Source organism: Tupaia chinensis, unplaced genomic scaffold (genome assembly GCF_000334495.1).
Source record: "Tupaia chinensis unplaced genomic scaffold, TupChi_1.0 Scaffold000451_2, whole genome shotgun sequence".
NCBI lineage: Eukaryota > Metazoa > Chordata > Mammalia > Scandentia > Tupaiidae > Tupaia > Tupaia belangeri.
The window spans coordinates 1,247,923-1,269,122 of record NW_006159958.1 but is presented as its reverse complement, the minus strand read 5'-3'; the positions used below and the strand labels follow the sequence as shown (position 1 = coordinate 1,269,122).

The 21,200-nt window shown below is 38.3% G+C and overlaps 1 protein-coding gene across 2 annotated transcripts in view; it reads left to right on the top strand.

The window, feature by feature from the left end:
- ULK4 (unc-51 like kinase 4) overlaps positions 1–21,200 on the top strand; it is a 685,490-nt gene that overhangs the window by 241,859 nt on the left and 422,431 nt on the right. For both annotated transcript variants that reach the window (XM_027774534.1, XM_006155390.3), the window contains 2 exons: positions 13,509–13,560; positions 13,659–13,794. In XM_027774534.1, the coding sequence (XP_027630335.1) occupies positions 13,509–13,560; positions 13,659–13,794 (188 nt within the window). The remainder of the gene's footprint in view (positions 1–13,508; positions 13,561–13,658; positions 13,795–21,200) is intronic.

Here is a 21,200-nt window from a genome sequence, read left to right as displayed (position 1 = left end):
TGAGTTGTCATTAAGGTATGCTATTTTTACGTGACTTTTCCAGATACAAATTGAGGATCATTATGAGTCAGACTGCATTGTCCAATTATTATTTTCAAATCACAACACATCCTGCAATACCATTTATTGATAAGGTAGTTTTAACCCATTCTTTGTGTTGGTATGGTATTATGTGTGAAACTTCTCAGATCCTAAAGGAACTTGGTCATGATTTTAGATAAAAATCAATGGATGGGGACCAGCAGTTGGTGTAATGGCTATGTCGCTGGACTCCAAAGTAGTCGATTGTGTTCAAGTTGCAGACCTGGTGGCTTAAACTCATGTGTGCATGTGTGCCCAAGAACCCAAGAGGAGAATGGAGGAGAAGGGATTGCGACGTGACCAACCCCCTTGGGGAGGGGTTTCTTGTTTTCTGTCTCTCTGTCTCTCTTTCTGTCTTTCTGGTGAGGGTATGTACCCTATAGCAAAAATCTCTCCAAAACAAACAAACAAACAAAAAATCAATGAATGTGAAAAGAAGAAAATAAAAAAATAAATGCATTTGAAAGTGTATTTAGAAGAAAGAATTCCCTATCTCTGGGAGGAGATGTGGGCTTAAATTGTGTTTTGGGGGAAATCTCTCTTGTGCGTGTAAGTGCTGCTTCCTTGGAATGTGATCTGGTGGAAGACAGGGAATAACTGGTACCTTGAAACAGCTGCCTGACCTTTTAATAACCATGAGGCCATAGACAAGTCTGTACTGGGCTTCCATTTCTTTTGTAGGTAGAGTTTGAGGAGTAGCCTCAAAGCCTGTATGAACAAAGAGGATGGGGGCTGCAGAGTAGCTAAAATTTGTCTGCAGAAGAAATGAATGTACAGTGGATGGTGGGGGAGATAAAAGAAGGGAGGCAGGAACAAGAAGGGAGCTTAGCAGCCCAAAAAGTCAGGTAACGGGGCAGGAGCCCAGAGCTTGCAGAGAAAAGGAGGTCAGTGGAAAAAGTTCAAGTTGCAGGTGATTAAAAATGATTAAAAACAAGGTTATTTAATCTTCGATTTTAAGTTGTTGGGTTTGTAGTTATAAAATCTTATTACTTTAAACTGCCAGTAAATTCTGGGCTATATCCCAAGAACTTGTGAGACTTTTAAATTGAATCCCTATGCTAGGTGATAGAAATCAATGGAGACCACCCCACCTAGGACAGAGGCTGTTTATTCAGAGCTTACTGTAGCAGAGAATCAGCTATGTACTTGTGATTGGCAAAGACTCAAAGACAGACGGGAGGGTGGGAGAACTTTACAAAGAAAAAAAGAGGAAAGACTTTCCTTGTGCCCTGACTGGGGACTGTGGACCTGGGGATCTGGAGGTAGGCCAGTAGAAGGGAGGGATTCTCGGTGAGGCTGGGGGAGCATATTTGGTTTTCTCTGGTTGGCCATAGTTAGGAAGAGTGGTGGAAAACATAGTGAAGCTGACAGTCATTGAACAGATCCAGGCTACCCTGGGCTGGTTGCTGCAGTCTGTGGTCTGGCTTCCTTGCTGGTTGCTGCAGAGGTGGGGGTGGGAGCTCTCTTGTCACGTGTAGTCTGGCCACTGTTCCTTTGTGTATTCAGTTTCTCAGAATCAAATAGTGTGAGAAGGTAAAAAGCAAATAAAATATGAGCGTTAAGAGAGGTAAAAACTCAAGAGTTGGTAAGGAACCATAGGAAAGTCAGTAAGCCTCTGAAAATTCCCAGGAATCTTGGAGAAGACACTGAATTGCTTATAGCATGCAGGGCTGGGGACTTTATTTAAACTCAGTGTCTGTGGTGACTTCAACTGATAACTAAGATGATAACTAAGATATGAAAGCAAGCCAAGCTTTATTATGTTTTAAAGAAATTGATAAGCCAGGGGGACCAGGAAATAGTATAATGGTTATGTCACTGGACTCCCATGTAGTTGACCATGGTTCAAGTACTGGACCTGTTGTCTTAAAACTCACACAGGGCTCTGGGACCAGCAGTTGGTGTAATAGCTATGTTGCTGGACTCCCACATAGTTGACCACGGTTCAAGTCATGGACCCGGTGGCTTAGACTCATGCCGGGGATGTGTGCCTGCGTGCTCAAGATCCCAGGAGGAGAGTGGAGGAGAGGGGATTCTGGCATGGCCATCCCCCATGGAGGGTGATTTCTTGCTTTCTGTATCTCTGTCTCTCCAGTGAGTGCACATGCCCTATACCAAAATCTCTCTTTCAAAAAAAATGGCATTTGGGAAGGCAGCTGGTGGGTTCTGCCAGAGATAAAGGTCAGCCACACAGGTCCGGCTCTCTCCCTTCAAACTTGCTGTCTTTTACTTGACTCGAGCTCATTTTTGTACGGTGTCCCGAGCTGTGACCAGCCTTGGAAGACAAGTGTCTGACTTGAAAACGAATTACTGAAACTGGACACCATTACCTTCTGTCAAGGATGAATGAGCGGAAGACATCAAACAACTTGCAGAACCTGTTGTCTATAAGGGCGCAATGAACTTTGGTGTTCTGTAGAACAAATACAGTAATTTCCTAGGTTTCGAACTCATTTTTTTAGTGTATCATTCATACTAAAGGATAAATTATTATGAATAAAATTATAGCAGTGATGTAAAAAGTAGTCTTAAGAAAAATTTTTCACTGGTTTACTGATGTATTTGTCATGCTTGCAAGAGGGGACTTCAAAAAGTTCATGGAAAAATGAGATTAAAGTACAAGTTTAATTTGAAATCTATGTATTATTTTTTCATAATATATATTTCCATAAATTTTTCATGTAGACTCCTTGTGTTCTTAGTAAGAGGCTTTTGTAAACCACCTTGTAATTTTTTAAATGTTTTTGCAATTGTGTGTGTGTGTGCTCTCCAGTGTGTGTGCTCTCCAGAGAGAGAGAGAGAGAGAGAGAGAGAGAGAGAGAGAGAAATATCACCCCCCACTGGGGATGGCTATCCTGCAATCCCTTCTCCTTTATTCTCACATCAGGATTTTGGGCACACATGCACACTTGCCCAGTGTGATTTTTCAAGCTGCCGGGTCCATGACTTGAACCACAGTTGGCCATGTGGGAGTCCAGCGCACCTTAACCAACATTGTACCTGCTGGCCTCTTTAAAGGAAGCACTGAGAATATAGTAGTGAGTCAGAATTCAGTCTGGGGTGGAGTGAAAAGCAAAGACTACTCCCCAGTTTGAAGAGAACTCTTTTTATGGTATGCTCTATTCAGTCTGACAGAGCATGGAGATGATTTTTAGAGTAGGCCTTGACTACACCTTAAAGGCAAATGGGTATTAACTTCTGGATGGGCCGTTGAGTGGGGAGTGGGTGTTCTAGAGATGTCAGAATGGGCAAGGGATGCTTATTTGGGGGATGGAAATAGGTCCATGTCACTCACTGCTCGACAGAGACAAGGGTCTGTGAATGAGGAAAGGAATTATTAGTGAGGTCAACACTGGAAAGAGAATGGATGGGAGTCCAGATGGTCTCCACTATACTAACATATAAAACTTACACTGGGGCGGGGACACATCTGTGACATGAGCGAGGTACACTTAGAAACCCAGGACAAGTAATTCATTGCCTTGGGGCATGGTCACGAGGCGGCCTGGTCATGGTGTTTGGGCAGGATCGCAAGGAGCCTCACATTCATTTTGCCCTGATAACTGGCAGGTGCCACTAAGAGCTGACTGATTTGGGGAGTGAAGAGGACGGCCTGAATCATATATGCAAAGGGAGGGAAGTGTGAAATGATTTTGTAAGTCACTTTAAGGTTCCTCTTGACATTATTTTGAGATATTTAGAATAATTTATTTTAAAATACTTAAATCATAGAAGTGTGAAATTATATGCATGAGTTGGTCTTAATCTCTGCCTTAGGAGAGGTTAGTTCACATGTGAAGTGCACTATCAGGAATACGCCCTTCAGGGATGGTTGGTTAGCATTTGAAAGACTAGTCCAAGTTCACATTTTGGAGATGTCTTTTTATTCATGACCCTTTTGTTAGAAAGATTTTTTTCTTTGGTGAAATTAGTCTTTTTTTTTTCCCAAGGTATGTGAGTCGACTAGAAATACTGTACAGGTGCTCCACCTTTGTATCCTTGTGTGAGAAAAGTGCAAGAATCCCAGTTAACCCGCATGGTGGTTCTCTTGGCCTTGGACACCAATTGTGTATTTATTTCATTGAGCTTTCTGCTGTAACATTCTGACTAAACTTTAGGGGTTTCATCTTGTACCTTAAAGATCCTTGTACCTTGGAAGCCGGTTGGCAGTCCTGGTTGGCCTATGAACTCATTCTCAAAATAATGTTAAGTGCATTAAATAAAATACAGAGTTATATAGGAAATAATTCATAAATTAATAGTTATCTATATCTATGTATATCTATAGATATGTATATATAAATATATATATACTGGCCAGAAGCCATGCCACAGTCCTTTCTCCTCCATTTCGTTGGGATTTGGGGCATGTATACACACATGCCTGGAATGTTTTTCAAGCCACCAGGGGTGGGATTTGAACTGTGTGGTCAGCCATGTGGGTACCAGCTCCCTTAACCACTAGACCATGGGCAGACCTGAGTTTTTAATCTTGTAATACTAGCTATAACTGAGCCGAGTAACTGATAGCCCCTTGACAATGTTAGTGCAAATGAGCTAGTGGGCTTCCGGTCTTTTCTCTCTATAGTTACCATCTGAAACTTGAGATAACCTGTCCTTGGGGGTTATAAATATCAGTGTCTTGAACTGTTATCTGAGACACATCCTACTGTGGCTCCACTCTGTAAGCAGTCATTCCGTGAAGTGTTGGCCACTTCCTGGGTGGACAGTCCCTCAGTCTTGTCCTTGGTACCTGAAGCATTCTGAACCAGTTCAAGTATCACCTTGAAAGGGCTGGTCTCGTGGACCATTTGAAGATTTCTCCACTGAATTTGGTTTGTTACTAGCACTTGGCTCATTGCCTTCTACTTTCCTTTCTTTCACTTATTTGAGTATGTTTAATTTAAGCATAAAAGACCTGCCCCCTCAAAGTGAGGTTAAATTGTCACTAGCTATTAGGTAACTGGATCACCTTTGTTGGTTCAGTGTGACAGAAACCCTGGCTCATTTTTATATCCTTATTTAGTTACATTTGTATGTATATGTACAAGGGGTCTTGAAAATATTATGGAAAAATATGAAAAAACTATGAATGAATTGCATTCTTTTGTTGGCACCAAAATAAACTTGTACTTTAATTCCTTTTCTTTTTCCAGAAATTTTTAATGTCCTCTCCTACTTATAGAATCATTTCTCTCATGATCTGTAGTAGCTCTGAAGTTGTATTATTTTGTCCTTGAAGCTTATGTATTTGTTAAATCAATGGCTGGTGGGAGAGAGAGAAGAAAGAACTACAATACCCCAGACAGAGTCCTGTCGCCACCATCCATCCCCAGCTACACGAGCCTAGATCAGGGCGCTTGTGTGCCCAGCACCTTCAGAGTGGTCTCCCGACTAGAACTGGCAACCTTCCCATGGGGGCAGGCCTAGCAGATTGTTATGTTTTACTGCTGCACCACTGTCTGGTCCCATTAGCCATTATATTTGATAATGGTGGTGATAAAATTGTCTAACATGTATACAGAAAATTCATTTACATAATTTATTATATATGACATATACATATAAAACTTATATATAAAAAATTATATTATAATAACATATAAAATATATTTATATAGGGAACCAGCAGTTTGTTGTATGTATATGTATATATCACCAATGTGGCTCTACATAAAATTCACATTTGCACTAATATTGGGATTTATCAGTTATTAAAATTTTTCTGTATTTTCTTGAGAAAAGAGAAAATAACCCTTGAAATTTATATGGGAATATATACTGCATTATTGATATTTTATTTTCTTAAATTTCCTTTGGTGAATTTTCTTTATATTTTTTGCTTAAAACTATTCCAGGAACCAAATATATTTCTGTCTATACCCTGAAGTAACTAACATTTTAAAAGTTTTGTTTTCTTGACCTTGGCCATGTATGTATACATTTTTGATTATTTTTTTTACTGTTTTTTGCTTTTTAAGACAAGGTCATACTGTGTCACAGTTCTCCTGCCTCAGCCTCCCAAGAAGCAGGGACCCAGGTGTTTGCTTCCAAGCCCAGCTGGTTAGGGCAGGTGGGGAACCAAACCCAGGCTTCCCGTGTTGCCTCGTCCTGCTCAGCAGCAACGTCCAGTGCACGCTATACCAAGGCTGGGCCATTTTTGTGCCTTTTTTCTAGAATCCCTGTATATTTAATTTTAAGTGTACATTTTTGCCTTAATATATACAGTATGCTTTTAGGATTTTAAAAACAATGATCTTTTTCTGAAAATCATAATTTTATTTTTAATTACCAGAGGACATTTTCACTCACTAGAGAGAGACAGTGACAGAGAGAGGGAGAAGGCAATCCCTACCCCCCGCAACACACACAAACACGGGGTGTAGTCACACCTCAGCCCCTTCTCCATTTCTCTATCCTGTCAAGATTGTGGCATGCATGCACATACACTTGGCATGGCATGCTTTTTTTTTTTTTTAAGTCACTAGGACTGGGATCTGGCTGCCTTCACCACTAAACCATGGAGCCAGCCCCATTTATAATTTTGATCAATGTAGTTATTGAATAGAATATGAATAAAATTGATGAAACAGTTTTTCAGATTTTTTTCTCCCCCTTTCCTTATGATAGCACATGTGCATGTGAAGAGAAGGTGAGCGTCCTCCACAGAGTCTGGTCACATGGTAGCCTCCTTCCTCCAGTGCTCCAGCCCTTTGAATCTTGGGCAGTTGGGCCCAGCTTGGTATGTTTCAGGCTGACCCCGCTGGAGATTCTGTGATTGCCATGTGGGATCTGACTTTCCTTGGGCAGGTCATTACTGCTGTGCCACAGAAGTGTTGTTTCTCAGTTTTTTTTATCCTTCACCTAGTTTTTACTTGCTAAGTGTGCAGATATTTTTAGTATAATTATATTTTTCAAGTTATATCTTATTGGGTGGCCTTCATTTATGATTGACTGTCATGGCTTAGCAAAAACATAAACTAAAGGTAAAATAGTTAAATAATTTTCTAAAATTATTTACCACCTTCATTTATGTAGTATAGAAAGCATTGTTTCCACAGTACAATTCTGCACTTGTAACTTCTTCTAAGGATCATTTTCATTTGGAAGGACTAAATTTGTTACATCTTGGGATTCTACTGTAATTGCTTTGAATTATTTGAAGAAAAATTGTTAATTAGAAGGTTAAATGACAGGACCAGCAGATGGTGTAATGGTTATGTTGCTGGACTACCACATGGCTGACAGCGGTTCAAGTCCCAGACCTGGAGACTTGAAACTCACGCTGGGCATGTGTGCATGCATGCCCAAAATCCCAAGAGGAAAATGGAGGAGAAGGGATTGCAGCATGGCCAAACCCCTGGTGGTGGGGGGGAGTGATTTCTCGCTTTCTGTTTCTCTGTTTCTGTCTTGGTTCAAAAAATGTTTTTAAGTGACATTGTAATTAGATTTTTTAATTTAAAACTTATAAAATAAAATTTAATACAGGAGTTTACATTTAGTATGTGTTTAAGATTATATGTATAGTTGTATGCATAGTTTCAGGACATAGTGTCATGCTCTTTGTGTCCTTTTGCAAGTTCGTATTTTTTTCTTTAATGACTGAGATTTATGCACCTTAATTTTCACTGTTGAAATCAGGTCTGCAATGAGTTTCAGGACATGGTGTCATGCTCTTTGGGTCCTTTTGCAAGTTCATATTTTTTCTTTAATGACTGAGATTTATGCACCTTAATTTTCACTGTTGAAATCAGGTCTGCAGTGAGTATCTGAATGTGTCATATAACTTATGGAAGTGGAATTTCCAGGTTGTAGGAAGTGTTCATCTTTAGCTTGGTTGATATGAGGAAGACGAAATTATTTCCAAGGTGTTAAATTGATTTATTGTAGAATACAAGTCATTTCCTCACAGTCTTGCAGACAGTTGTGATGTGATTTTTAACTGGTTTTATGTAATGTGGCATCTCAGTGTTGTTTTAATTCCTACTTCCCTTGTTGTTAGTGGGATTTAAATAGTTTTCATCTGTTTATTGACTATGTCGATAATCCTTTTTCTGGAACTACCTGTTCATATCTTCTGTACAGTGTTAGGGATTGCTTGTTTCTTTCTCGTGTACAGATGGTCCCTTACCTACCATGGTTACTTAGTACTTTTCAGATTTATTACAGAAACAATACACATACTGCATATGTGACATGGAAATATTTATTGCAGAAGCAATACACATACTGCATATGTGACATGGAAAAATTTATTCAGTACATTAAGCAATATATTCAACACTTGTAATGTAAAATAGGCTTTGAGAAAGATGATTTTGCCCAACTATAGACTGATGTATTACAAAAACAGTTAAGGTAGCTGGGCTAAGCTGTGAGGTTCAGTAGGTCAGATGTATTAAATGTATTTTTGACTTACAGTATGTTCTACTTACGATGAATGTATTGGGACACAACCCCATCGGGATTAAGGAATATCTGTATTCTGCATACTAGCCATTGTGAATTATACGGGTTGCTGAACTTTCTCTTCGCCAGTGACTTTTTTTCTCATTTTGTTTATAGGGAGTCATCTGATACAAATGTCTATCATTTTAATATGGTCATTTTATTGTTTACTTTTTAGGTATCGTTTAAGTAATCCTTTCTACTCTCAAAACTATTCAATATTTTCTTTGAAAAGCTTTTTCTTTTAGCCATTTGGTCTTTAAGTCTCTTCCAGTTTTATTCATATATATATGTGTGTGTGTGTGTGTGTGTGTGTGTGTGTGTGTGTATTTAATTCTTTGAGTTAAAAAGATCAAATAGGTAGCTAATTGTACCTATATCTTAATTCATAGTCTATAGGTTTTCCCAATACGAATGATAATCTCTCTGTCACTTTTTAATTTTCCATGTATGTCTGTAGACTCTTTATTCTGTTCCATTGATCTCTTTGTCTAGCCCTATGCTTGTACCCCTTTATTTTCATCCTAGTGAATAGTGAACCTGGAAATTTGGTAGGTTTAACTTTTCCTGCTTCATGATTTCTTGAAAATTTCTTGTTCATTTTGTTCCTTTTTCCTTTCTTTCCTTTCTTTTCCTTTCCCCCTTCCCTCTCTCCCCCTCCCTTCCCCCTTTTCTTGTCCCTCCCCTTCTCCCTCCTTTCTTTCTTTCTCTCTCTCTCTCCATTTACTAAAGGGCAGGTGCACTCACCAGAGAGAAACAGAGAGTGAGAAAGCACTCTCGGGGGCATGTCCATTCCACACACAGTCCCTTCTCCTCCATCCTTCTGTTGGGATTTTGAGCACTTAGTCATTTCACCCAGCATGTTCTCCAACCACTGGTCTAAGACCCAAACTGCGCAGCTGAGCACGTGGGATCCAGCCACTGCCTTACCCACCAAACCCCCGACTAACTCCCTCCTCTTATTCTTGACCCTTTACTTTCTATGTATATTTTACAGTCAATATGAAGAGTTCCTGAAAACCTTGCTGGGATATTTATTTTTGTTGCATTGGAATTGGAATTATATATTAATTAACAGAAACTTGAAATCTTACAGTCCTCTCAAAAATGTTTTACCTTAACTTATTTACTTCTTTAATGCTCTTCCTTTCCTTAGTAAATCTGCGGGGTTTTTTTTTTTTTTTTGGAGAGGTTTTTGCTATAGGGCATGTGCGCTCGCCAGACAGAGAGAGACAGAGATATAGAAAGCGAGAAATCACCCCCGAGGGGTGTTGGCCACGCCGCAATCCCTTCTCCTCCATTCTCTTCTTGAGATCAGGGGCACGCACGCACATGCACCCGGTGTGAGTTTTAAGCCACAGGGTCCGGGACGCGAACTGCAGTCGACTACATGGGAGTCCAGTGACAGCCATTACGCTAACTGCTGGTCCCAGTAGATCTGTGTTTCTGACTCATATATCATTTTCCTCTTTTTTGGAAGAATTTTTTCTAATATTTCTTATAAGGTAGAGCTACTAATAAAAAATGTCTTCAGTGTCTGTATGAGAAAGTCTGGAGGGACAATTTCCCTGAGTATAGAACTCTTTAAGTTTTTCCCTCAGCACTTTGCATATTTCATTTCAACATATATGTCAGGGGAAAAAAACTGAGGAAAGTGGTTTTTTAGTGTAAGATAGGTGTCGATCACATTGATAGGTGTTGGTAGGGGAATCCTTTGCATAGTTTTTGCTTTTAACATAACTGGAAGTTTGGGGTTTTCAAAATACCTGATAGGTCATGATAATCTTGTGCTTTTATTGATGTGATATCACTTTGTGGAAGAGATTGAATAAAATATCTTTGGTTCTTAAGTTCCTTTGACAAATATCTAGGTATGATATTATATAAAACTTATGTGAAATGGAGACAGAACATATTATTACTGATGGGCCACTGACCATAAACGGAGATACCTACCTGTGTAGAGCATCGTTTTCTTAGTGTGGACAGCAAGAGGTTGCTTGGCTGTGCATAGCTTCGCCCAAGTGTTTATCAGTGTAGAAAGAAGTATACAATCAGAAATTTTGTCACCAAAACAATTAATCAAATGAGACAGTACATTTCAAAAATAGAGTGTTAGTGATTTTCTTCATTGATGTTTTAGAGGGAAAAAACCTTGTTATTTTGGTTTAAAATTCTTTATTATTATTATTAATTATTCTCAATTTTTTAAAACATTCAATCACTTTGGCTTGTAAAGAGAATTTACCCAACATGAAATACTTCTTAGACCAGTTCAGTTGAGAATACTATACAAGGTGGAGCCTTCAGTTCAGGAGGTTTAAAGTGAGACTAAACTTAGACACCTGCACAGCACTGATTCTCAGATATATTTTTCTATCAGAATCCCCCAGGTTCTTGTTATAATATAGATTCCTGGGGCTCCAAATGTTCCATTCGGTAGATCTGGGTTGGGGCCTCAGAATCTGCATTTCTTCTTGTTTTTTTTTTTTTAAATTTATTTATTTCAAGAAAAGCAGTTTTAACTTTAATAAATCAAAGAAATGCTAAAGAACTTTGTTTAAAACTTAAAGCCAGGAAACAGGTTAGGATTCTGTTCAAATAATAGGTATGTGAATCTATCGACAGCTTGAGACAGGACAAAAATCCTTAAAACCGGAAAACAAAGCCTAGAAGAAAATCCAGCAATGTTTTAGTCAAAAGTCATAAAATGGTATTTCACCTGTTCAGTCTCATGTACTTTATCTTCTGTTGTAGTTCGATCTTCCTGATTAAATTCTGGGATATAATATTCAACTCCAGACTTGTACCTACAATTAAGTTGGCCATTTTCTTAGTCTTTGTACTCTTATTTCTGTATGCCTGTATTTAATTTTCTTGGTATATAACTCCTTTGAGAACTTCTTAGAGATCTGGTCTGGTGTTGGTAAATTCTTTAAGGTTTTGTATATCTGAGAATGTTCTTGTCTTTTTTCCCCATATGAAGGATAATCTTGCCAGGTACAATATTCTTGGTTGAAATTGCTTTTCTCTTAACACTTTGAATATATTTTCCCATTCTTTCCTCACTTGAATTGTTTCCAATGAGAAGTCTGGTGTTAGCCTGATGGGATATCCTTTGTAGGTAACTTGACGTTTCTCTCTTGCCAGTCTTTGTATCTTGTCTTTGTCTGTGGTTTTGGTCAATCTGGCTATAATGTGTCTTGGAGAAGAGCTTCTTGGGTTGATTCTATCTGGGATTCTTTGTGTTTCTTGGGACTAGATTTTTGAGTGCCTCTCTAGGTTTGGAACATTTTCTTGCAGGACTTCATGGGATATATTATCAATGCCCTTATGAGTCTCTTTGCCTTCTGGGATGCCAGTTATCTGGATGTTTGGACATTTGATGGTATCTAATATTTCTTGTATATTTTTCTCATTTTTGGGGGCAATTTTCTCAGTCTTTGTGGTGGATTTTTCTAGGCCGGCCATTTTTCTTTTCTACATCTGAGATTCTATTTTCTGTATGATCTAGTCTGCTTTTAATACTTTCAAGGGAGATTTTGACCTCCTGCATTATAGCCTTCATCTCTAACAGTTCCATTTGATTCTTTTTTTAAAGTATGTTATTCCTCTTTTAGGTCTTGCAAGAATTTCCTCACCTCCTGAAACTTGTAAACTCCTTTCTCCTGCCTCTTCAGCAGTTCATTGTCTCTCTTCTCTTCCATCTCTGTTAGTTTCATCATTATGAATATTCTAAATTCTTTATCAGATATTTTCATGATTTTCATTGAACTGTCTGTGGATGAAGAGGAGCTATTCTTTTCCCTTGGAGGAGAGGTATTTTCTTGCTTTCCCATATTGCCTGTGGCCCTGCAGTGATTTCTAGTCATCTGATGGATGGTTTATTTCTTCCTAATTCTCAAAGTTCTAGCTGAGCATTCAGGAGCACGTAGAAGGAGGTGATCTGGAATCTCTTTGCTCTTCTGTTTTCATCCCTTTGTGCAGCAGATTCATTGGATGTTGGAGAATATGTTAACCCTAATAGTATTTGGATGTTTGGCTATGGTTCCCTTAGATCCATCTAGAAACATAGTGAATGGAGATAGAGGAATAGAGTGATGAGATAAAAGAAAAAGAAAAGAGAAGAGAGAGAGAGAGAAAGAAACAGACAAATAGAAGGAAAAAAATAAAAAACAACCAAAAAATTTGTTATTTTTTCTTTTCAAAAGCAAGAAATAAACTGCGTGGCACACAATCATGCCATGCAAAACCACTGGTTCTCAGGAGCCCTGGAGGAGTCTTCCTCTGAAGGCCTATCCCCTGCCTCTCCTCTCAAGTTTGTGGGCTGGAATTATCAGTAGAAAATCTTCATTTCTCTCTTTTCCCTGAAATCACTAGTTCTCACAAGCCTGGTTTCTTCTTCTTCTCTGGTTTAAATTTCAAACCACGTTTGATTGTGTTCTGTCTGATATAACTGGGAAATCATAGGGCTCGTTTTGCATACTGGATTTTTATCTTTCTAATCTATTTCTAAAAATAACCAAGATTAACTTGTCATAGTTCTTTGATGTGTTCAATAAATCACAGGGATTATGTGTGTCTACTTTTTTTCCAACATTTTGATTGTTGTTTATCTTAAATAATGATCGCATATTATACCTATTTGATGGTTTAATACTAACTGATACCAATCAGATTTTATATTATAAACTAGAGTTTCTTTAAAAAAAATGGAAAGTTTTGAGAAATTACTGTTTTGATTTTCATATTGTCATTTTTGACTTGAAGACTTTTGCAGAGGTAAATGAGCTTGGTGGGTTTTTTAAATGTGGAGAGTTTAAATTCAGGATTTTAAAATTTACAAAATGTGGTTTTCATTTTTTTTTGTTCCTTTGTTTCATTAGTGATTCTGTTTATGGAGTAAGCATAGATAGTGGTCGATATCAGTTTTGCACTTATAGAGATTTGAACCAAGTCTTTTATATCCTTCCTTTTAGGTTGTTGAGTATATCCTGCCACCTTTGGTTTCCTTGGTTCAAAGCCAAAATGGTAAGTGTGACCACATCAACAAGAATTCCCCCCATTGCACATTCTGTTTTCATTCTGTCTCCATGGAGTCACATTCTTAGCTTTTATTTTCTTTCAAGTGGAGTGGAGACTCTTCAGCTTACGGCTGCTCTCAGAGACCACATCCCTACTTGTGAACCAGGAGGTTGAGGTGGAGACGAACGTTGATTCCGACAGCAATCTTCTGGCTCTCATTAGAGATGTCTTACTTCCTGAGTAAGTGTCACACTGCTGATGTCATGCAATAAAGTGTCGGATGCCCAGGTCAGGTGATACAGCTGGGGTCTTGGTGTCCTTATATTTGTGCATATATGCATGTGTCCCCACTGTGACAGTGGTCTAGAAACAGAGCCAGTAGTTGTTACAGTGCAGAAGACTCAGAAAAATGTCAGTCTGTCTTCAAAAATATCCCTTTAGAACTGAATCAGTTTCCTGCCAGGTGCATGACTCTGAATTTAGCATATTTAAAGGTGTTCATGGCTCAAGGGGTGAGATTTATGATTTAAGGTCAGTGTTGCAAGACTACTAAAACATAAAATTGAGATTATTTCTAGCTCCACTCAGGAATAATAGAAATGGAAGGGAGTCTTCCTTTTCCCCAAAATTGTGGAATAAAAATTAAGTTTAGTTACAAATAATATGTTTGGGATATTAGGAAGAAATAGTGGGAGATACTGAATAAATGCTGCATTCCATATCGTGCATTCATAGTCATGCCTGAACATGGCTTCCTTCAAGGCCTGGGCTGCTTCTGAGTCCGTTCAAGCTTTCAAGGATAGCAGCCTTACTGGATGCTTCCCTCCCTTTGTTCAGTTTTTCAAGATCTACTATTCTCATTAAAATAATAATAATAATAATAATAACTATATAGAAGCCACATATAAATACATTCAGATTTTGGCCGATGTTACAATTTGAACAGTCTTACGTAATATTTTGAAGTGCGTAACCACTCCTCACTGGTGTGGAAGGACACAGTTTAGGAAGTGTGTAGCTATTGTGTGTCAACCCTTCTAATGGATGAGGAAGCCTGTCTTGACAGACTGAGGGCTTGATCTATCATAACACACATTTCAGAAAAAAAGGGCAAAAAATGTAGGGTGTACACAGAATACAATTTTTTAAAAGATGTACTTTGAATATCTGCTATATAAAAATACAAGGAAGCCTTTTTAGGACCCAAGATTACCTCCTAAATTTAGGGACATAATTTATTCCAGTAGGACTTTGCAGTTTAGTAATATTGGGTCGTTAGAAAGTCATGGCACATTTTTGCATAGAAAAACATGTCATGGGAACCAGCAGTTAGCGTAATGGCTATGTCACTGGACTCCCACGTAGTCAACTGCGGTTCGCGTCCTGGACCCGGTGGCTTAAAACTCACGCCGGGCGCATGTGTGTGTGTGCCCAAGATCCCGAGAGAATGGAGGAGAAGAGATTGCAGCGTGACCATCCCCCCTGGGGGGTGATTTCTTGCTTTCTGTCTCTATGTCTCTCTCTCTCTGTCTGTCTGGCGAGCGCACGTGCCCTATGGCGAAAACCTCTCCAAAAAAAAAAAAAAGAAAAAGAAAAACATGTCATGACTTTCCCAATGACCTAATAGCTTAGCAGCTCTGTAAATTAATTTTTAAAAATAATAATGAAGTTTCATTATTTAGAAGAGACTAACATAGATGTTTATGCTTTAAGGGAACCAATTTAAAGAAAATTATAAATTAAAATATGTATATACACAGATACGGTAGAAATCATGAGACTAGGGCATGTGTAACTGAAGTTTGCAACACTTCCTCAGTAGTCAGGAAGAAGAACAATTCCAGTGAGTCACTGAAAATGAATATTGAAGCACAGGAATACATCCAAGTGTATGACCACCATTGCCTAACTCCTTCTTCACCAGGGACAAAATGTCTGAAACTCCTTTTCTGTTGTATTTGTTGTGCACAGTGATCTTAAGCAAGCAAAGGGATTACTGTATGTAGGGCTATGATACCACCACCAGACTCAGAGCTGCTCAGTTTTACACCACCAGGTAATTCTGAGTCTGAAATGTCTGGCTTTTCTAGCATCTCAGTTCACTATCTGCAGCTTTAACAGAATGCCCAGAATATTACCAATATTACTGTTACTGATTTTATTGATCTGGTTCCTTTTTCTGTTTTTCTTAAGTAGCTAATGGTTTGACAGTTTTGTTTATCCTTTCAAAAAGCCAACTTTTTTGTTTCTTTCATTCTCTGTTTCATTTATTCTTAGCTTCAGCCTTTACTATTCCTTTTCTTCTGTTACTCGGTGTTGCTTTTCTAGTTTCTTGAGATGTAATGTCAAGCTATATATTTGCCACTTATTTTTTTCCTTATGAGAACTAATGGCTATGAACTTCCCTCTTAGGAACTGCTTTTTCTATGACCCAGAGCTTATGGAAATGTGTTCCTTATCATTAGTTTCAATGAATCTTTTGATTTCCATCTTAATAGCAATAGTTTAGAAGTTGTTCAGATGTAGATTATTTAGTTGCTATGTTTTTCTGTATTTCTGAGAGCTCTTTCTGTGGTTGATTTCAAGTTTAATTCCATTTTGGTCAGAGAAGATGCTGTATATGGTTCTGTATTTTAAATGTGTTGAGGCTTGTTTCATGCCCTATTATGTTGTCTTAGTCTTTGACCTAACAGGAAGACTGAGGCAGGAGAATTGTGACAGTGAGACCTGCCCTAAAAAAAAAAAAAAAAAAAAAAATTTGGGCCCAACGGTTGGGGGAAGGGCGATTTCCCGGAGTTAACCGCGGTTCGAGTCCCGGACCAGGTGGCTTAAATTCACGCTGGGCACGTGTGCATGCGTGCCCAAGATCCCGAGAGGAGAATGGAGGAGAAGGGATTGCGGCATGGCCATCCCCCCTGTGGGGTAATTTCTTGCTTTCTGTGTCTCTGTCTCTGTCTGTCTGTCTGGCAAGCGCACGCGTCCTATAGCAAAGACCTCTCAAAAACAAAAAGAAAAATAAAAAATAGTTTCACATACTTTGTAAAGTGAAGTGGCCATTAAATAGGTAATGCTTATTGTGCCTTACCTGGCATATGTAGTATGGGCTCAATAAATGTTAAACAGACATTTTTAAAAATGAAATATAAGTAGTGCATTCATTTCACTTCTTTGACTTTAGAACAGTAGAACCTTGAAAAGAGTGTGGTCTTTGAAAATAACTCTTTGTAACTGTACATTTGGAAATGCTAATAATGAAAAATTCATGTTCTCCATGGAGTATGGCAAATAAGAGGGCTAAGAATTATGACCTTTCTGTGGTTCATAGGAGCTGTATAGCATCCACTTCAATTTAGCAAGTAGACATATTGATGTTGATACTTTTCATTTTGTTCAAGTTTTAATCCTCTTTGACCTTAACTAATACTTTGTATAAAGCCAAGGTGAATCTTTTCATGTGTTTGTACAGTAGGTGACTCATTTTCATGTGAAGAATTGTATTAGTCAAGACTATGATATTTATAAATAGTATCACCTATATTTTTTAACTATGAAATTTTATTAATGATTCCCAATAAACTGACAAAATCAAGTTTACAGTAGTAAACAGTGGCATATCTGTGGGGGGAAAATGGTCCTTTTAGACATTGGTGGTGACATAGTAAATCCATGTAGCTTTTTGGAGGGGCACAGGTGTGCAGTATTTGACAATAACCATCAAACTCTGACTCAGCAATTACATTGTTGGTAACAGCCACAAAGAGATAGAACAAAGATGAAAAACTAAAAAATTTGTAGAAAAGTGTTACATATTTCTGAGAACCCAGTCAAGCGATGTCTAAAATTAACGATCACATCTAGTATAAATACTGTGAATGAATCGCTCGCTATATCAAAGAACCGTTACCTCAGTGTGCATGCTTTACTTTCTAAAGAGACAAACTTCAGTTATAACTGCTTATTTAGTGTTTACCGTATGTGGATTATATTCCCATTTGTAGAGAAATGGCATTTGTCTTAGTTTGTTATTGCATTGCTAAGAGAAATACCTGAGTAGGTAGGTTCATACAACTACAGGTTTAATAACTCACAGTTCTGGTGCCTGGAAAGTCTGAAGGCATCCCAAAATAGCGAAAGTGGAGTGTGGTCGGTATCCATGTGACCTTTTCTCTACCGTTCCAGTCTTCTTCCCTCTGCTTAGAAACCCACTAAAATCAAATCACGGAGGCTCCGCCCTAATGACATCATCTCACACTCACAGGCCACCCTGGGACACTAGGAAGGAATCAAGAAGTCCCACATGGTTCTGACTGGGCTCTCTGCTCAGGTTCTCGAGCTGCTGGAATCAAGGCTCTGTTGGGCTGAGTCCTTGTCCAGAGGCTCTGGATGTAGACCAGTTGCCAAGCCCGTGCAGGTTGTTGGCAGGATTGGTTTGTCATGGTTCATGTTGCTTTCTAGGCTCTTACAACAACCACAAAGCACCTGGCTTAAAACAACAGAGATGTACTTCATAGTTCAGGAGCACAGAAGTCTGAAATGGAGGGTTCAGGATGATTGCCTCTGGGAAGCTCTGAGGGAGACGCGAGTCCCTATCTCTGTCCCGGCTTCCAATGGCTGCCAGTTATCCTTCAGTCTGTGCCTCTGCCATCACATGGCTTTCCTGTGTCTCTGAGTGTTACTTTTCCACCTGCCTTTCTCTTTTGAGGAAATCTGTCATTGGAATTAGAGTCCATTCTGTCTTTTGGAGAGCAGTTATTCAACCCACTCTGCATGTGTAGGACTAACACACCGCCATCTGCTGCGCTGTGTTCCTTAAGTTGCCTACATGTCTTTTCATGCTCCCTCTCCGTCTTTAAGCCAACAGTGGTCTGTCAAATCCTTGTCTTCCTTGGAATCTCTCGGACTACTTCTGCCATCAGCTGGAGGAAACTTTCCTGGCCTTTAGTAATCTTTGTCTTGTGGCTTGTATACCTGGCTTCAGATCTGGGCTTTGCATTTACTTGATGTGTATGCCCCTACTTCCTCCTCCTCTCTTTCGTTCTTTTAGTTCTTCCTCCTTTCTTTAAGATTGTTGCAATGCCAGTAACATAACTGAGTTATCTGCATGATTAATGAGAAGAGGTCTTTTTCTCTCCTTGGAAGAGAGATACCACATATCAGAAAATTACCATGATTTTTATTCAGCTGAGAGACAAGATTTAATTTTAAAGGTTTATGCAGTAGAGAAGAGGCAGTATTTAATGGAACTTAAGCCCAAATTGACCTTATTAATTAAAATCAGCACCTCTCAGACACTTAATATCAAAGTCATTATCAATTCAATCTTACTACTGAAAGTAGTCTTATGCTGATTGTGTGAACATTTTTTTCTGAGTCTCGTTATTTAAGGTGAGGACATTTCTTTTTCAATATTTAACTATAATAGGTCTAGATCCTTCACTTAGGAAACACTTTTGCTAGTCTCAAGGAGAAGGACTTGTTAGGATTCATACAAATGTAAATACTCTAATTTGTACTGCATGTGTGGTTGTGCATGCGCAGTTCTTCTTCTTCCCTTCCTGTTTTTCATTTTGATAGTTAGTTCACCCAATAAATACACATGGAATGACTCCTCTGTACCAGACACTGAGGGTGCAGTGGTGAGCAAGATTAAATCCTGCTCTTCTGTGAGGTTATATTCCAGTGGGTGAGACAAAGTAGTAAATAAATATGTGAGATGACTTAAGTTATGAGTACTGTGAAAGAAAATAAGACATAAAATAGTGTAAGAGGATACAGAATGATGCTAAGAGGGATGAGGGAGGAGCTGTTTAGGTAGGATATTCAGGGAAGATTTAAGTGATGTAGCCTGCCAGGGGAAACATTCGCTATGCTATTTGCCTTTGGTAGACTGGAACCATTTTAGCAACATGAATTTTAGTTTTGTATTTTCTTTTGGCTTTGAGTATTTTATACTGAAAAGAGATCATGCTGCTATAAATGTGCTTACAGGATTTTTATGACAGTATGGCATTCAGCATTTCTCTCCTGGGGAAAATGAGTACAACTTTCCTTTTTCATAGTTCTCTTGTGACCCATAACATCATGAGGGCCATCATGCCTTCATAAATTTTTAAGGCTTTGATTTTTAGAATCTGAGAAAAGAATATATTCCTTCCAAATTAGAATTGTGTTTTCTTCTAGAAATTGGAATTTATAAATGGATTCCATTAATGGCAACACACTGCGGGGTTGGCTAGCTGTCTTGGGAATAGTATCTAGCAAAAGTCATGAGTCTGCCTATCTCATTTCTGAGTTTATGGCTCCGAGGAAGGACATGTGATGGTTCTATACTACTTATTTGTCTCCCTTTGCCACAGCATTCGCTGTTAAAATAGGTACAAACTTGACCATCCTCAATGAGAATCAGTAAAGAAAGAAGTATCTCACTTTTTACCTTAATATAGATCGTTTTTTTGCAGATAAAATTTAATTTACAGGCATTTTTGTGCCAGAAACATCATAATCTACTTTTTTACTTAATCTTTCTATAATGTTTAGCCTCTCATTTGGATACAGAAATCCCTCCCCACCCCCACAGGGTATAAGCTGTAGGAGTCTAAATTAGGATCATTTGATAATTAGAGTTAGTAATAGAACATAAAAATAAATATTCTTTGGTTCTTATGAGCTAGGATAATTCTACCTCTTTAGTTCTTTGGATAGTTTATGTAAACCTTGATTGTTGCCATATCAGAGTTGTTTCTTCTAGACTTTTAAGATCTCACAGTGAAAAACTGCTGAATGATCTGATTGAAGGGGCCAGGAAAGAGTAGGCATTAGATGAAATTATATTTAATACTTATTTCAAAGTTATACCTTTCTCTTATTTTAATTAAAAAATGTACATATATGTTGACCCTCCTACCTGAGTGTCTATCTCTCCACTTATGAATTAATTTGGCTGTTTATGTATTTAAATAAATATGCATATATGCAAACTACCAGAGAATCCCATAGAACTCATATCACATAAAAATCACAGGACTGAAGGCTCCTCAGGATAACTAGTCGCTTGATTTATACCTCATCTCATGAAGTTTTCAAGTAGACTCAAGATGTCACCTAGTTCAAATTTTGTAAGAGACTGTACAGAAAATGCCTAAAAGTAGGTTACCTACCCCTTTCTCATAGCAGTTCAGGGAAAATTCCTAAGCCTTTTTTTCTTTCTTTTAGAAGCCTTTGTTTATTCATTTATCTATTTATTTGCTGCGTTTTTCAAGCTGCCAGGTCCTGGACTCAAACCATTGTTGGCCATGTGGGAATCCAGGGTCCCAACTACAAGATAGATTTTACCTTATGCATATTTGGCAGCCTCTCCTTTTTCTTTTTTTAAAAATTTTATTTTAAATTTATTTATTTACATTCATTCACTATACATCATTACAGGATACAATATGAGATTTTCCATCCAGAATACACTGTATATTGGCTCCATCAAGGATATTACCATACATGTTATCATTAAAAAATAATTTTCGATTTCTTGTTTCTTATGTATTTTGCTTCCCCCCCTTGATTCCCTACCTCTCACCCTCTGCCATTTCTCACCCTCCTCCCTACTGTCTCTGGTATCTACAGTAGCTTTCCATGCCTTTTTTTTTTTTTTT